Here is an 18,616-nt window from a genome sequence, read left to right on the forward strand (position 1 = left end):
CACATCCAATGCAACATCCGTTAGGAACAACACGGGTGGCGTAGCGTTGATAGCGTTTGGCTCTATCCAATGCGACCTCGGGGTTCGATTCCCGGACTAGGTACGCCGCGATGTGAGCAGATTTGCTTGATGGCTCTCCAGCCTTTGCCTCAACAACTGGTTTTTTTTTTTCGGTTTTTCTCCGCAAATATAAGTTCCGTTCTAAATCAGTTCCAATTTGATCTGGCATCGAGTGATTCATAATCATTATCTTCTGGCTCTGAAGAATGAGTAATTACTCTGTATGTTCCACGTAAAATAAATATCATTTACATTTCCCTCCCTCCGCTACTACACAAAAGTGTGTCGTGGCTCCCTCTTTATAACCCCATCCTACTGCTCCTAATATACCCACACATGCAAACCGACATTTGAGTTTCCTTTGCGGCGTGATATTGCGTGAGGTACGCATTGGGACGAAAAGTCATTGATGTCAGCAGACCTAAAACCTATTTATGGCTGCGTCAGTCACTCGTGGCGACACTTGTGATTTTGCGCACGAAAACTAAATCTTTGACCCCAGACACTCACTATATAAACAGCTAATCGAGGCGTATCAGCAAAAAATTTTTTGTCTACACTAAGCAAGATACATTGCGAACAAATGTCGAGTAATCAAGTTTTAAGTTCAAAACCCGCGCAAAACCAAGACAGTAAGCTTCAGAAACGAGTCATGACGCTTAGGGTATGTCCACAGTTAACAACCTTCGTGGTTCTCATGCTTGCTCTCAGCCTGTCCTCAAGAATATCTGAAGAAGTTCGACGAGGAAGCATTCTTTCTACAGTAACAAGGTTTACGCATCTTTTCGCGTTTGGAACGTGGTTGGGAATACAGTTTTGGGCGACGTTTATCGCTGGTATGTTATATATCTTATTTTTATTCCTGGCATGAATATGGGGCTTGATTAAGGTTACATGGATTTTTCTAGACGCCGGGTTAGTACTCTTTAAAAAGGGTAGTTCAGTTATGTAATTCACCACAGACCTTGCTCGCATGTGCCACGTGACGGTCAATTATGAGCTTTGTTCTATCAGAAAAAATGTAGTTTTTTATGGTTTTGAAATTTGGTGCCAATGGATGCAAAGTAGCGAGCCACAAAAAGCTTTTTTTTTTTAAATTGTATAGAAAAACTCTAAGATAACAATGGGGATCTACTAGGAATCATATGCCACACATTTTTTATCCAATGGTTTTATAACAATACAGACATTTAAGTGAACCTGTAAATATTATCGAAGCCTGAAACAATATTTGGGCCGATCTCACCGACAGCGGTACACGGTACCATAATTTTGTGCGCACTGAAACCGTTAAGTTTCCCACACATTTTAGCCTTTTTAAATCGTTTTTACCCCCTTTTTTTTTTTTTTTTTTTTTTTGCCATACAGGAGTGACAATGTACTTCAACATGGGAAGACATGCTTTTGGTGAATTGCAAAGTAAACTTTTTCCAAAGTACTTTTTTTCTGGGGCATGTTTGACTGCTATTACCTTGGCCACGTACTGCTTGATACATCCTATACAGCACTGGGAAGGAAAAGATAAGATTCAGGTAAGTAAATCTAGACGTTTAGGGGGTATTAGTAGAACCTTAAAGTGGTATATGATGTGGCTTGCATCCCGATCCATGGAATTAAAAAAACAAAAGGAGTAGTCGTCATTTTGGTTGACATGACAGAGGTGACCCAACACCAAAAACCGACATGACGGCAAGGCATCACATGCACCCCACGACTAATTACAGAGAAGTCCTTAACTAGTCCACAGTTATGAAGTTATGAGAAAATGTATTCTATCTTCATAAACGTAAGGTGGTCACCGCAAGAAGACTTTTTCTCGAGCAGGCTTCTTTGTAGATTTTTTCCTCTTCTATTCACTGTTTGCTATAGGTTTCATTTAGTCCAGTGTCTTGTAGCATCAACAAAGAACCGGTCTGCATGCATCTCAGCTTTTAGTTTCTTTTTTTCCATTGGAACGTGATCTGAATTATGCTTGGTTAATATGTTTGCCCTCTTAACAACTCGAGTAGCTTAATCAAATATCAAAAAATATTTCAACCGCATCGAACTTGACTTGGAGTAAACTTGGCTGTGAGGTGCTGTGCAGATGCAGAAGAAAGGGACAGAGAATATCATAGATAATAGTTTATTTGAGATTACGATAGCGCACTAAATAACACGAGCAGATGGGATTTTTTTAGTTTTGCGCGCCTTGGTTTCCCTCAGTATTTAGTTTCCTTTTGGTCTCCTATTTAAAATACCGTATTAATTTTTACTCTGTAACATGTCGTCGAATTGCATATGATATACGCTTTTTGCAGTCAAAAAAAACCTTGTCGGTTGGAGATCTGAAATCTGAAAGGTTATCTCTCAAAAGTGGTGGCATGTTTAGATAATGAATGGTTGCGAAGCACTAATTAAAAAGACAAAATATGAACTATACTATATTGATTTTTACTTTGTGGCATGTCGTCAAATCGCATATGATATACACCTATTTCAAAAAACCTTGTCGGTCGGAAATCTGAATTCTGAAAGGTTATCTCTCAAAGGTGGTGGCATATTTAGATATGTTGTGAGTAACTAATTAAAGAGACAAAAATGAACTATGTCTTTCCTTAATATTTAAATTTTCTACTTGCAAAAACAAAACCAATTGCAAAAGGCAAGAGACCCCTTGCAGCACGTCGAAATGCATCTCAATGTGGAAGACATAACAATAGGATTTTCAATTCTCTGGAGATTGAAATTCTTTTGTTTTTGTCCCCCAAATTGAGCTGATTCAATGTCACATGCAAGGGGTCTATAGAGTAACTTTAATATCTGCCATTCATGTACTTCTCAAGTTTCAGACTCAAATCTTCGACCGAGAACGTTTTTTTAAAGAGGTGTATATGACATCTCCCACAAAGATGAGGACGGGAGAAACCTGTCAAGTAACTTGTTGAACCTTGTGCATGCTGTCTGTATTTGCCGGATAGCCAGGTTTTTTGACACCATTTTCATGTGTCTTCTTATGTTGAACCATTTAACAAAAAATTGATACTCTAGGGAATGGCACATGGTCTGAAATGAGATTACGCCCGAGCCATCCTCTCCAGCTTACTTGACGGCGTTACCCTAAAGGGATTATGGGTCAACTATTATTGGTTAGCATTTCCCTAGCAGGGGCTGAGTACAATTTAGATTTCTCGTGTTAAATGAACTAGAGTTCCACCATGAGTTCAACTAGTAGCATTCACGATCAATTTAAAGAAAGAATAATTCATATTTCATGGGTTCTCTTGGCAGAATCATGGGAAATGCTAATCAAAATATGATGTTGAATCCTCCATTCTGATTGGTTGACCTTGAGTTTGTTCTGAAGATCAACTAAGCTGGCTCGTAGTGGGCAGAAGGTTACGCCATGATTTCGTAAATGACTAGCTAAGACATTAGCCAAAGGAAACTGCCCGTGCATATTGAATGTGATTATTCGTTTCCTTTACCTGCTCGTGAAGATTGACCTGCACCCCAGGATTTCCGCAGAGTTGTTAAGGTTACTTGAAAATGATATAATGTCACGTTAGCCGGGCGTTAGAGAGTATTTAATTCACTTTCACATCCCCATATAAATATAACAGATTGTCATAGCCTCGTGGCCGGATTTCAATGCATGACTTTCTTGGTCATCATATCGCCACTGAATGAAGGGAGAACGAGTGTCCTCTTTGGAAACGTCTGACTAAATCTACTTTTGACTCTGTTATCTGGTATCTCGTTTATATTAATTTATCGATGTTTTTCTACAGTCTTTAGGGCTTTTGGTTTCCTTGATTTGCTGCATGATGAACTACATGTACCTCGAACCAACCACGACACGACTGATGGACAAAAGGTACGCATTTGAGAAGGAGCGCGGGTATGGCCAGGAAATTGGTCCCATTCCTGACAACAAGCTCAAGAACGACGAAGAATACCTTAAAATAACCAAATCATTCGCTTGTGTTCATGGGTTTTCGTCAATGGCAAATCTCATGTCATACGCTGGCTGCTTATTACACCTGTGGTACCTAGCAACACAAGTGACTATGTGATTGACAAGATCATTAGCCAATAATAGCCCTCTATACTGTAGATTTGCTTGTCGTTGAAAATGCTTTATAGAATGTCATTGGTAGGCCAGCTTATATAATCTGCAAATAAGGCTGCGAGGTTTGAGGTGGTGAGATACCAGAAGATGAAAACTGTGGTTTATGTATAATGGTTGAAAGATGCTTGCAACGATAAATAATTGGGATGAAGAGACACAAGAGACGCTTTTACTTAAGAGCACAGAAGCTTACCGTCTTGACCGGAAGCAAGCAAAAACAAATATCATCGATGGAAGTTTTAAAAGAATTGCGACTTCGTTGGAAAAAGAATCTGGAAACATGGCTGCAAAGATGACTGATTTAATAACCTCAAACCTTATGATATTTGCAATATAAAATAATCACTGACGACTGGACTCTGGATTACTTGATAAACGGACTTCAATTTTTTAGTCAAGTTTATCTTAATTTTTGGTGTGTGCGTGTGTGTGTGTGTTGATCGAAGTAAGCAGACACTTGTTATTTTAGGGACAGGCAGGTGTGAAGGCCAAGCGCGTAAATAAAGTCTTGGTTTTTGGGTGGATATCTTGAGGACCTTTCAAATTTATTATCAATACCTTTTAAGGGGGGGGGGGGGGGGGATTTTTTCCAAACCCTGAAAGAACCTCTGGGCTGATCTAAGTCAGGGCAAGGATCAAATTGAAATTGGGAAATAATTGGGGGGAAATCATGAAGATATTGTGGTGCAAATTTGTTTGGAGGGGATACATTTTTCAGAAAGAAAGTTTACCACGAGGGTTTTACTTGGAGTGTTGAAGAGAGAGATCATGGACACTTGACAGCAATTTGACTAACAAAGCAAACTACGTATTTAATCTTTCGGTTATTTAAGAAAAAGCAATATCACTGATTATATATGAATGCATAGCACTGGTGCTTAAAACATATTGTATCTGTTCTATCTGTAAGCCGAAAAGAAGAGTAACGTCATTAAAGATTAGCATTATTGAGCAAAGCTGTAGAAATCCAAGAGAAAAATAAAAATATTGTCTTGTCGCGGGCATTGTTCTTATATAATTGACTATTAATATTGACTTATCATATGATTACGTGAAACACAATGCATTTTGGGATAGTTACGACTACGATCACGGCACTTTGAGTTAAGGAAGTTCGCGGGCATTGTTCTCACACAGCCCTACCACGCAGGCGTTTAGTGCGCGCGCGATTATCTTTATGACGTCATTCAAATGTTTTGATAACCAAAATCTTAATCGTTAAAACAAATTCAGTGAACCTAACTTAATTTAGTCTTAAAATGAAGATATTTTGAAAAATACAACAGATTTAAATTCAAAAAGTCTCATCGCAAGGGAATTAATGATAACATTTTACCCCTAAAATTATCATCATTTTCAGCACCATTTTCAATCCGTTACCAGATGACCATGCAATTAATACTTCCAAGAGAACCCCTCTGTATAAGATTTGATTACAAAATCACTGTTGATTCTGGCACTTCCTGCCAATGGAATCGAAAGCAGAATTATACTAGATCGGGCGTTAGGAGGTTATGGGTGCGGCTCTGTTGGCAAGAACTTACCTTGGCATTGGTGAATAGAATAACTTAATATGTGAGAAGATTTTGCATCAAGAAGGGCGTAGCAAAAGGATCAAGGACTTGCACCGAAAAACTCTTTTAATTCGATCATTTCTATTAATTGTTTCAGTGCCCTCTATGACCAACTGTTTTGAAACTTGTAAATGGTTTCTCATTACAAAAGTGGCCAATCTCATCCTTTCGTCCGATGGAGCTCAAAAGTAGCCAATCACAACACAAGTAGACTCCAAATGGAGAAATAAACGTGACGCCCATTGTGTTTTCCATTTCATAGCTTGCGCATGCCCTGTAAGTTATCATAGTGACGTCACCTCTTAAATAGTGTAATTCATAACAACCTTGACATATTATCCTTAAGTGTATTTGTAATGCCTTTCCTGATATCTGCTCTAACGGAGTTTTTAAAAATGGATCATAATCAATAACTCAATGCCATGTTTCTTAACCTTTTTTCCTGGCATACAACACGTTTATGAAATCTATCCCGCCTCATCCAGTTCAATTAGTTGATTATACTCTGCTTGACCGAGGATACGTGCTGGAGCAATAATAATGCTATGATTCAGGGTGCCCATATCTTAATACGTCGGGCCTGTCGTTAGAGTTCTCGTCTGTTCTTTGCGGCACGATTACCAGGGATTATTAAAGATAATACAGTAAGGGTTTAGTGTAATATACTAAGTAACTTACAGCGCACGCACGTTAGAGCGGCTTTGGAATGCGAAACCTTTTGCCACACTACGCACAGTTCGGCCTCGGATTCGATGTCGGAGTTTGGTGTTTCAATTAAGACACGGAACCGGTGATGGTCACGGGATGGAGTTCCGCATTTGTTCCACCCCAGCATGTTGCATGCTTTTTTTAGATCATATCATTGCATGAGACAGAACATGAGAAAGGGCATGTATTTTTAGCTTATCCTATATTGGTACGATATATTTTTCTAGAAACTTCTAGGCTGTTTTATGCATTTGAATAGATAGAGAATTTCATCGAAAGTACCAGAAGACTAGCTCATTATAAAGAGGTGAAACTCTTAAGCTCTTTCGGAAGAACTTTCTAGAAGCTGACCGCCACAGAGGTACAATGTTTGGCGGCCGGTTTATTTCTAGTTTTTTCTTCTCACTAGGTACTGCGTATTACCGACGAGCTCTTAGAAACATCTTTCATTCCATTAGCTTAAGGCACTAGTGAGATTAGCTTACCAAGATAGATACGAAACTGATAATGATCAAGTTGCCATCAAATAAACATAATATCATTTCCAGGTTATCCGATCGAGTACACTGACGGTTAAGTCACGTACGCTCTCGGTTACGGTTACTTCGTCATTTCCAATCTAGACCCGTTTGTATTTAGTTACACTGGCGTACGTATACATCAAATGTCACCACGCAATGATTATTTCATTACAGTCAGGTTAAAAGGTTACTTAAGTACAACGTAATAAAGATCATGTAAAGTTACTGCAATAGTTATAGTTGTGACTTTAATATTAGGACAAATCGAGTATAATTTTTTGACATACATACATACACACACGCACGCGCGCATGCACGCATGCATGCATGCATACATACATACATACATACATACATACATACATACATACATACATACATACATACATACATACATACATACATGCATGCATGCATGCATACATACATACGTGCGTGCATGTGATGTCTCTTACAAACTGCGTGCATGAATTTCAATAACAATAAAGATGACTTGTATGCGATCCGCCCTTCCTTATCGCGTATAACACGCATCAAGCAAAGGCTAAGGGCGGATCACATACAACTCAGACTTTAAGTACAAGGATTAATCTGAGTACTTAACATTTCATTAGTATCGTACTTAACCAAAGTAAACCGTCAGTGTGTTTAACTACAAGAGTTCTGTTGATCTTTTTTGATCCTAGTCGTGTTGCGTACAGTAAGTGTTTCCGTGACGTTGTACTCCTTCTGAAGCATGCACGGACTAAAAGTGCGTCCACAACAAGTAACTTTAATACTGCGAAACTATTTCCATTTCGACCCCTTTATGGAGATTTCCTTTTTCCTTTCCGTCAAGTGAGTCATTTGAGAGAGAGGCTCGTGAAAATTACGTTAGATTACTGAGTGACGAAGATGGGTGAACGTAAAAGTAACGTAACGGCCAGTGAAGCCGTACGGCTTAAGTCACCGCACCCCACCCCTCCATGGTCTCTGCTATTCTCCCATTGTATTACGCCCTAGAACACGGCCGCCACATTTATTTACCGCTGTACTAATGCTTCATTTTTTTATAGCCAGATAGTATAGTATTTTTTCGGACTGACAGAGGAAGCGCAAGACCGCAAATTCGCAGGTCACTCTTTTCATGGTTCAAGTCAGTGATTCGATGTGTATGCGGTTTGCAATTATTCTCAGTATTCAGTCCTTTTGCAGAACTAAAATACCAAAAACATAGCGCCGCCATGATGACTGGTATAACAAAACCGGAAACATGTTGGTGAACTAGAAAAACAACTGCACTTGATGCGAGAATACTATAGGGGAAGTGTTGCGGAGGCGTTTTCTCATATTTATTACGTGCTGTAGTGCAGGATTTTGATATTTATGTTTTCATCCACATATCTAAGCAGGGGGACAAATTAGATTCTAATCATAATAGTTAAGGGTCACGGATTTAAGAAAATCTTGTATGTGGTAGGAAATGACTAAGATATTTTAAAGGAACATTAAAATGCCTCTTTATGTCTTTTTGTCTCCCTTCACCTTACCATACAGTTTAATGGTCGTCCTCCAACCTACCCATGCAGTTCAGCGTCTCCCTTCACCCTACTCATGCAGTTGAATGGTCTCACTTTACCATACCCATACAATTCAGCATTTTCCTCCACCTTATCGATGCAGTTTAATGGCCTCCCTCCGCCCTATCGATGCAGATGAATGGCCTCCGCCCTACCCATGCAGTCCGAACCCCAAAAAATCATTGTTATTTCAGTAATACTTACAAAAGAAGGAACAGGAAAACTGTTTGAGGCAAATCGATAAAAAAAAACTATATATAAATATTAGATAGGTGTGCACTTTTACACGTATATGGCTTCGGAGAACCGTATCGATCGGTAGTGACAACTTCCTATTTCATCCTTCCTTGAGCATGATTAACGTTTTTGCTTCCGCTTTGTTTTAATAGACTCCGATAGGAAAGCAAATAAAGTCACATACTTCGATCAAAGGGACTTTGTCCGGTCCAAAACATATGGTTAATATATTTTATAATTAACTTCAAGTCTCTATTGACGTTCATAACATTAAAAACAATTCCATGTCCAGCAATAACTTGCTCCCTTCCGGCGGCCTGTCGACTACGCATTAGTGGGCCCATGGCTCAAACAAATACATACAAAACCATAACTGAAAATTGTCGGATGTCCGTCGTTGCTTCAATTAAAGCCTCGTTGTATAAAAATGAATCGTGCTTTAACTCGATCGGCAACTTGTGGCACGTTGACTACACGTGCACTGAGTGACTAAAATAACACTGTATTGAAAAGTATTACTCAAAAGTATGTGTGTGTTTTGCAACGCTTGCTGATAGTTTATTTGCTCTATTTTTTATTTCTTTTTTGCTTGTGAGTTCATCCTCTTGAAAAAATCTTTAAACTTTTTAAGTATGTCAGTTTTATTCAGATCGAATAACATTACTATAGAAATGTTTTATGAGAACGATTATCATACCAGAATATCATAATAACACTACTTAAAACCTTCTAGGACTCTCGCCATTGGCACATGACTTTCACTACAGTGAAGACACTTGATCAAACTGCGAACACCTTGAGATTTTTTAGGCTATATATCCTGAAATTCAGTACTGTTGCAAACCCTCTAAACTGAATAAAACATTGAGTTTAAATACACCGCGAGTGATCTTTTTTCAAAAACGACGCCGTTCGCGTGTCCTCACTGCCTTAACTCGACAAACAAAGGGAATCGAATCAATTTTAGGTAAAAAAAATTACCATATAAGGAATTTATGGTGATCAAACGACTTTAGGTGGTGCTAGAGCTGGACCAGGCAACATCAAGTTTTGTAGACTCAAATAGGGACCTATATATTGTCTATCATACTGTATTTAATAATTAAGATATTGCATTCATTGGCTTAGCTCCGCATTACATCCAACACCAAAGCATTCAAAGTAAATGCTAATAATAAGAGCATTACTCTTCTACACGGCTCATGATCAGAAAGAAAATTCCTTTTTTTAAGTGATTCCCTATAACCTGATAAACCAGTTTTTTTGTTATGGATTCTTGAGTAATTATAGGATCAATTGGGTGTATCCCTATTAAAGTATCTGAGCCTTAAATTTTGAAAAGATATATTCTGGTACCCCAAATAAGACGCCTTCACTGTAGAAAGTACAGAACATACTTTTTCAGTTTGTCTTGACTAGGCTAGGCATTACTAGCATTCCCGAATTCGTTGGATGTACAGACAGCATTTTAGACAACATCTCTCAAATTCTACAGATTGATATCCATACAAAATGCTTGCTCTAGAGAATGCAATACTGTAACTTGTGCAGTGCAATAGCTTTCCCAGACACGTTTTACGGGGTTGTTATACTCAGCGCAATTTTGCCCTCAATAGAACTGCTCAAACCGGCTCGTACAAGCAAAACTTGTCTCACGAACGTAACAAATATCTATATCATGTAATATATAATATATAAATTTAAACTGTTTGCTTGACATGTCAGCACCGACACCAAATCTCTGGTCCTATACAGTTGTATTCATACAATCGATATGCTTGTACAAGACCCTTAGCAACGCGCGCAAAAGGAAAAAGCCTTTTTATCATAGAAAGTACTTGAAAGCGTATAAATCAGAATTGTCTAGTGAAAGACAGTGAACTTGTTTTGTCGAGAATAACTCATTTTTTATAGACCTAATCTTAGACTGCGTTTTGATGGAATTTTCCCGGCTGCGCTTTTTACGATTCACTTCCAACACAGACTTCATTCCGCTATTCAAAGCCCGTTAGCCAAAACGTAAATGAATCCATTTGACAAAGGAAAAGGTTCTTAAAATTTCTATACTGAAGAAAATAATACAATATATATTTTATCAATATACTGATTTTACATACGTACAATTTATATTCTGATTGTCCTTGGACGCGACTGAGCTCAAAAGAAGAAGTTTTCGCAACTTTTTTAAAATAAAATATTTGAGCATGTTTGCTATCTTGAAAAAAACTCGTCTCAAATGTTTGTCGTGAGAATTTCATAGAAACTTACTTAATTAAGTAGCTTAGTTTGTTAAGGCTCATAAATGCTGATTCCTCGCGAGAAAAAGGGTCATAAGCGGGTATATGATTTCAGTAACCTAAAGATCTAGAGAAGCCCAACACAAGAGGGGCGTGCAGTACTGCATGTGCACTGCAAGCCAACGAACCTTGTATACCAAAATCTGTAACATGATATTCATATAAGGGTATATCTTTCAATTAATCGCACAACACTTGGTATAAATACTTCCTTTTCATTGGCCTCAAAAGTTTTGGCAAACTAAGAAAAAAAAAACACAGTTCCAATCTTTGCACACCTCTTCGATGGCTCATAGCCAACCGATAAAGGATGTGTAAGTCTTCAGACATTTTTTATTGTCTTTAGTTTGATAAATTCATTTTTATCAGGCTTGATAAATATCCTGTTAGCAAGTATTGAAGTCAAATGAAGTTATAAATTAATCCTAGGACATTTGGCTGTCTTATCTTGGTTTACCTCAAGGCAGACCACTTGTTCCAGCAAACACTTATCAACCACCCATGCATCCATCATTAATAGTTTTATAATTCTTATCAAGGTTTTTAAAAAAATCGTAAAAATCTTATCTTAATCGACTAAATGAATACTTGCAACAAATCAGTGGTATTATAAGCACTATGTCTATATGGCATAAAATATTTAAAATCTCAACTTTGTTAACATTAATCTCACTGCCGTGCAGTGAACTTCAGATTGCATCGGCCATAACAGCCAGAGAATGTCGACAAGTGTAATGCCTTAGTTTGAATCAAAATGTGCCCTTCCTGTTAGATTCATGAGCAAAATCACGAGGCCTCAAAATGCTTTACGAATGCATGTCTAAGATACTTGGATTGAAGATATTTGCCGCCTCAACGACTAATTGTGAAATAAAAAATCACAGTAATCAGTATGCACTTGAGCAGGACTTGAACACAAGTAATCATCAATTAGTATGAAGGGTATATATGTCTCCATTATCGCTGTATATATTATATTGGCCTTGCGCTATATATATATATATATGTATGTAAGAAATCTGTGAATCAATTTTCCGTAAAATAGTGCTCAATACATCGATAGAAGTAGAGCAGAATAATATATATGTATGTATATATGTGTGTGTGTGTGTGCGTGTGTGTGTGTGTGTCTTCGGGCAAGTTAAAAATAAGTTATGTAGGCGGCAAAGACATCGTATGACACAACAATGACCGCAATGAACCCAATCTGGAATTCAGACGTTTGCAAGCAAGACTTTTACACTGAAATCGGTTTTTTTAGCAGTTTTATCAAAGTTCGGACTTACTTCTTCCTAAAAAAAACCTAAAAAATTAAAGCTAAATTTGAAATCTTCCATAAAGAAAAGTTCATCTGTAATAACGAAACAGCGTGTGACTTAATGATTTATAGACTTGAACTTGGAATTGTTTTTCTTTGAAAAGAGTTGGTTTCTTGGGTGTCACCAAGTGTGGTATCAGAGCACTTCTAAGGTCAATGAGTTCCCGGCTGAATATATTTTGCATTTTATGAAAAATATCGATAATTAGCAGATTTTTTTTAACCGAATGAGGATATAAATTGCGTAGGTTTTCAGATTTTCCGAGAAATGGTAACAGCGTTTCCGTATTTCACGTTAATCTGCTATACAACTTTCTCGGCACATGAGCCCTGAGGCTGACTTTTGAAATGCGTCTTTTCTAAACACTTTAAGCTACTTTAATATTGCCCTATGTTCTTTGCACTTTGTACCTTGCAATAAACTTACTCTTCTGTCAATTAGAGAGAGCTGAACGACCATTTGCTCATTGAATTAACTGATCATTGTTAGCTTGGTTGGGTTAGTCTGTTTAGATAAAACCACTGGGAAATGAGTTGGCCACTCGTTGCCCAAGCTAAGGAAAGAATTTCCATAAGTCTTAAGCTTGTGAAGAAAAAGTAATGATGATATTCGATAACGCAGAAAAAGATAAGTATAAAAGAGGATGGGAGGGAGAAAAGAAAGAAGGAAGAAAGGGAAAAAGGTGGGAAGGAAAGAAAAAAAGATGAAAGGAAAGAAAAAGGAGATAAGAAGGAATCAGTAAATGTTTCTTTTGGAAGGAAACAGAACAACAACCAACCATTAAGCGTCGAAGAACGATATTGAAATTAAAAGGAAAGGATGAAGGAGGGATAAAGGAATAAACTTGGCAAACAAACAGAATTAATGGAAAATAATCAAAGATATTAACAAATGAAAGATGATAAATAAACAAACAAGTCCCACAGAAACTGAAGTTGGAAATTGGTAATAAAATTACAAGTAAAAAGATACGTTCAATAATTCACACATCAGACAATGCACATAGATGTTAATGCATTCATCTACTGAAACTCTTGAAGAATCCACGAAACGTTATTTCAAAGATGTTATCGAAATCCAAGTCCTTAATTCTGTGCGTAACAAATACTGGAATCAAAAGACTTTTATTCAAGCCACATTGGCCCTTGCAAATCCGGTTAAGATATTTAACCTTCTTCGTGAAAAGGAAATGACAACAAAAACAAGTGTCTTTTCAAAATATTTTCTTTGCCGACGAAGGGAGTTGTTAGAGTTTCGAAAATTCAAGATCGCTATCCGGCGTTGGGTTGAAAACTATCCTTTGTTGTGTCGATGTTGCGGATTTTGCGTTCGTATAATGATTCATTTGTGTTCTTGGGCAATAAAATCGTATAATCTCGAAGTAGTTGCGAAAAACAAGCGGTATCGTAAATCTCCATGAACGACACTGATGAAATAAGAGTATTGAAGTTAGGAATATGAAATCTTCAATTAGCCTATTTTCTTAGCATTTTTTATAAATAGCGAAGTCCGCCAAAAATTGTGACGTTGGAAAGAACTTAATAACTTAATAACTTGATAACTTGAGCTGTGCATGCTTAAAAAAACACTTGAACAAGATGTTTTAGATCAAAGACGATGATGTAACAAGAGCACTCAGTCATATCCGCGATCGGATTAACAATATTTTACGCAACCAGACAAACCTAGACGAACACAAACTTAACGTTTCTCGGGAATAAAAATATACAAAATTACAAATAATTCCCAAAACTGACAATTGTCAATAATCAACAATGTCTGTGTCGTCTTGAGTTTTAAAATATCTACGAACTATCTATGAATAGTTGACGTGTTGGGTAACGTGGCGAGAGGAGTGCTGTGCAAGGGCATGAGATTACGCACGATTTCGTATTTGCAAGCAACTTGCAAATACGAAATCGTGCGTAATCTCATGCCCTTGCACAGCACTCCTCTCGCCACGTTACCCAACACGTCAACTATTCATAGATAGTTCGTAGATATTTTAAAACTCAAGACGACACAGACATTGTTGATTATTGACAATTGTCAGTTTTGGGAATTATTTGTAATTTTGTATATTTTTATTCCCGAGAAACGTTAAGTTTGTGTTCGTCTAGGTTTGTCTGGTTGCGTAAAATATTGTTAATCCGATCACGGATATGACTGAGTGCTCTTGTTACATCATCGTTTTTGATCTTTAACATCTTGTTCAAGTGTTTTTTTAAGCATGCACAGCTCATGTTATCAGTGCCCACGTGGTCGTCTGGCTTTATATATAGAGTTCGCTGGACCTTCCAACACCAGTATTTCCAACAGACTGTGAAGAACAAACTAAAGAACAAAAAAGCGGCTGCGACGAAGACCAAAAATATGACTTCTTTATTTGGACAAAAAGTGTTCTGCTGTGTTCTCGTGCTGGTCATGGCGTGCTTCTCGGATAAAGTAAAGTTACTGTTTCAAAAAGGTACCATCAACCAGACGATTCAAGTGTACCTTCATTCACTAGCCATTAGCTCTTGGATTGGCATCCAAGCTTGGGTCATATTTGTTGCCGGTAAGTAATGACATTTATTTTTAATCTGAATATAATAGATTATGATTATGAGGGCGGCTTTTTTTCACGAAAAAGAGGAAATCTGAAACGTAAATGCGTGCAGTGTCGGGCAAAGCCAAGTGCTGGCACGGTTACTAGGAAAGGAATTGTTTCCAAGAAGTTTTCGCTTTCTGAAAAACTTTAGCAATGCTTTGGAGTTTGATAAAACTTTGGTTAATCGGTTTGGTTTCCGTTTTTCGTTTCAACAGGCATAACGATGTATTTCAACATGCCGCGTCACGTGTTTGGACACATCCAATCAAAACTGTGGCCAATGTACTTCAGGATTGGTACAAGTCTGACTGTCATTGCTCTCTTGACTAATGGGGCGGTACTTCAACTCAAAGAAAAAAAGACGCGAATTGAAGAATTCCAGGTTGGTACCTCGTTTATATTAAATTGGAATACGTTTACAAGTCTAGGGAAGAAGGGATACTCTATTTTTAATATTCATTAAATCATAGGTTCAAAGTGGCGGAACCCCCTGGACCCCCCTGGCTTTTTTGCCTGGGTTGGTCGCGGCATAAGCGAACGGTTGTTTATCCTCCCTTCAATCAAAAATCTAGCATTGAACTTGACCTGCATGTAGCCCAGTTTGATCGTAAAAAAATACTTTCTCGTCCTATGTGGTCTCAGTATCCACATGAATTTGTTTACTCGTTAAAAATCATAACACTCAACAAGTTTTATTATTATTTTACAGCATGTTTCTGGTCTTCTGGTCTCACTTTTATGTGGGATATTGAACTCATTTTATTTCGAGCCCAACGCCACACGATTATGGATGGATCGATTTGCCTTTGAAAAAGAGAGAGGCTTCGGTAACGAGATTGGACCAATCAAGGACAAAGAGCTGCTGGCCAACCCGAAATACAAAGCTCTCACACACAAGTTTGCAATGTTCCATGGGATGTCATCACTTGCCACAGTATTTTCGTTCATTGGAGGTCTGGTGTACTTATGGAATCTTACATGTCACCTTATCAACACGTAATGGTAGAGCTAAGGCTGAGATTTCCTTATTAATAGCGACGAAGCGTGTTGCGATGAAGAAAGATAAATCGCCCCAAGTCTGACCTTCAAGGAATCAATGCAAAAGTTGCCATAGAAACAATGAAAAAATTCCCGCCAAGAGCTAGACTAAGAAGACGATGAACTTAGAACTGAACTGCTCGTAAAAAGGCTATTCGTTATATAAATGACTATAGAATTAATGGCGATATTACTGAACTGTAAGACATATACACACAAAGTGTATGGGCCGAATGCTCACTCTATTTATACAAACAATTTATATAAATAACATCAAGACAAATTTTTAACTTATAAAATAATTTCTACATGTTTTATAATTAATCTGGTTGTCGTTTCAAAACTGCATCCTCCCGCAAAATCACATCTTACATAAACGAACAGTATTTATACACAGTGGAAGACTGGCATGTGTACAGTGAAAGAATGTGATATTTATAATTTTCCAACAGTTTCTTTTTATTGAAAGGAATATATTAAGAATGTGATGTAAAAGTCGCAAGTTATGTTATGCTGCCATACAAAATATTAGGATGTTATTGATAATTGATAATTGTAAATAGTATCAACAAAAATATAAAAAACTTAAGCGCGTAAAAAATACAAAGAATCGCAGAAATTTTAAACTAAAAAACAATAATAAAATATTGTTAACAGTATAGGATTATTGTTTGCCTTTGTTTTTTTTAACTAACCGCATTTGCCTGGAGTATTAACTGAAGCATATATGGAATATGTATAATATTTTTTACGCGACTTGAAGTTGTGAAAGGCTTGTATGGCACTCTTCTTCAGTCGTTTCATCTAAGGCTCGTAATTTACTTATTACGCATGTTCTTATGAAATATGTAAGCTAAGGGTAAACTTTGTCATTTCAAAATTTCTATTTTACTTGGGATTTTTTGTTGTCTTATATCTTATGAGGATCACCTAAAAGCAATTGCAATTATTCGATCCAATACCCGCCATGGAAACAATGTACTGTTTACAGTCAGTGCAGAAAACAGTCTGAATTTCCCCTAATTGAACAAACGATGTGTTCACCCACGCTCATGGGTTCATGTGCTTTGCCGGCCTCACGGAAACCACTGAGCCGAATTAGTCGTAATGAGAGAACAGACAAACGAACGAAAGGAAACGTAAAACACAATCTAAATCCGCTTATTAGGGAATATGCCTGACCAGCAGTTGATTAATGTTAACTGCGAAAACAGTTTAACGTGGGTAGAGTTGAGTGAGGGAACCATTTAGCAGCACTGACTGATAACGGGAAAATTGCGTACCGCCCATGAAGGAAACAATATGAGCAGCATCTGCTTTTAATAATCTATGGCGGCAGAAGAAAGCGTGAAATAGTTCATGCTAGTTTCTTTTCAGCGGGTCGCACGGAAACAGCGACAGGAAGCTGAATGATCAATTTGGGATCCTGCCTGGGGGAATATCAGCGGTTGAGCCGTAAAAACAGCTTGCCGCCAAGTGTATAGCTTTACTTTCAATCGGTACTGACGGAAACTTTTGGCAATTAAGAAGATTAAAATATTTGTTTAGCCAGCCATAGTCTGGATTGATTTGGCTTGGAAATAGTCGGCTTACTTCGTTATGCAGTTTACTAATGGTTCCCAATGATAAGGATAAAGTTCTTTCAAAAAACTTTAGCTCTTATCATTGTAAAAAGTCCTCGGAGAGTCCAAGTTATCTATGACATCATGATTACATTTTTTTTACCCCGCGTGAAATGTGGCTTCCTTTTCTCTATTCTATGGGGTCTATAGGCGGTTTATATAAAGCTACTATAGTTCTAGTTTGACAAAGCCTATTTTCTTCTGCAATCCGCACACCTATCAAATTAAGTTTGTGAGGGGAGCTCACTGTGATTTGACCAACCACGTGGTGGATTTGAATGACATTGGCCTTCCTTCAAATTTGACCTCAGTTGACACACTTTATCAGTTAGCACCAAATCATAGCTTGAATTGTTGGTTGGAGGCCTAAAGGTTTCCTTTGATTGAAATTTGTTCAGTTTTTGAAAAAACTTGATCGCCAGTTTGGAGAATGGTAGGCGTCTTGAACTTGGTCGGAATAAATAAATATTGACCCATTCAGTAAAGGTTATTTACCGGCTAGGGTCCGGTTGACGAAGGGTGGATAGCGCTATTTGACGAATAAGTCTTATCCAGTAGATAAATTTATTTTATCATATGACCCGCATCTGCCCGGGTGCGCGCTCTTTAAAAACCCTTCGGGAAAATCAGTGGCGTGAGCAGGGCCGTACGAATCCGTACGACCCTGCTCGAAACCTCAGCGACCGTATTCTTACTTTTCTTTTATTATTTTTCTTTTCGTGAGGGTCAAATGATAAAATGCTTATTGACTGAGTTAGGTCGGGCCGTACGGGAAAATATTTGGCTCTCGGTCATTTGTACGGCATCACCTCGAGCCAAATATTTTCCCGTACGGCCCTCCCACTCAGTCAATTAGTACATAGGATAACAGCATCGACTGGATAAGTATAGCTTATCTCTTGAATAGTGCTATCCACCCTCCGTACAACTGGGCCCCGAAGTAAAGATCTAAAATTCCCTAAAATTTCATTTTCTTCCAT

General features: G+C 37.8%; 2 protein-coding genes across 2 annotated transcripts; both read left to right on the plus strand.

Moving 5' to 3' along the window:
- Positions 1-581: 581 nt before the first annotated feature.
- Positions 582-5,168, plus strand: LOC116290146 (transmembrane protein 205). Its single transcript, XM_031697141.2, has 3 exons — positions 582-896; positions 1,429-1,592; positions 3,831-5,168. The coding sequence occupies exons 1-3, from the start codon at positions 644-646 to the stop codon at positions 4,113-4,115; spliced, it is 702 nt and encodes a 233-aa protein (XP_031553001.1). The 5' UTR covers positions 582-643; the 3' UTR covers positions 4,116-5,168.
- Positions 5,169-14,680: 9,512 nt separating this feature from the next.
- Positions 14,681-16,673, plus strand: LOC116290136 (transmembrane protein 205). The gene is made up of 3 exons (XM_031697131.2): positions 14,681-14,943; positions 15,192-15,358; positions 15,686-16,673. The coding sequence occupies exons 1-3, from the start codon at positions 14,760-14,762 to the stop codon at positions 15,974-15,976; spliced, it is 642 nt and encodes a 213-aa protein (XP_031552991.2). The 5' UTR covers positions 14,681-14,759; the 3' UTR covers positions 15,977-16,673.
- The last annotated feature ends 1,943 nt before the right edge of the window (positions 16,674-18,616 follow it).

This window comes from Actinia tenebrosa, unplaced genomic scaffold (genome assembly GCF_029948245.1).
Source record: "Actinia tenebrosa isolate PJP-AT-01 unplaced genomic scaffold, QUT_ActTen_1.0 PGA_scaffold13__45_contigs__length_12533684, whole genome shotgun sequence".
Classification (NCBI taxonomy): Eukaryota; Metazoa; Cnidaria; class Anthozoa; order Actiniaria; family Actiniidae; genus Actinia; species Actinia tenebrosa.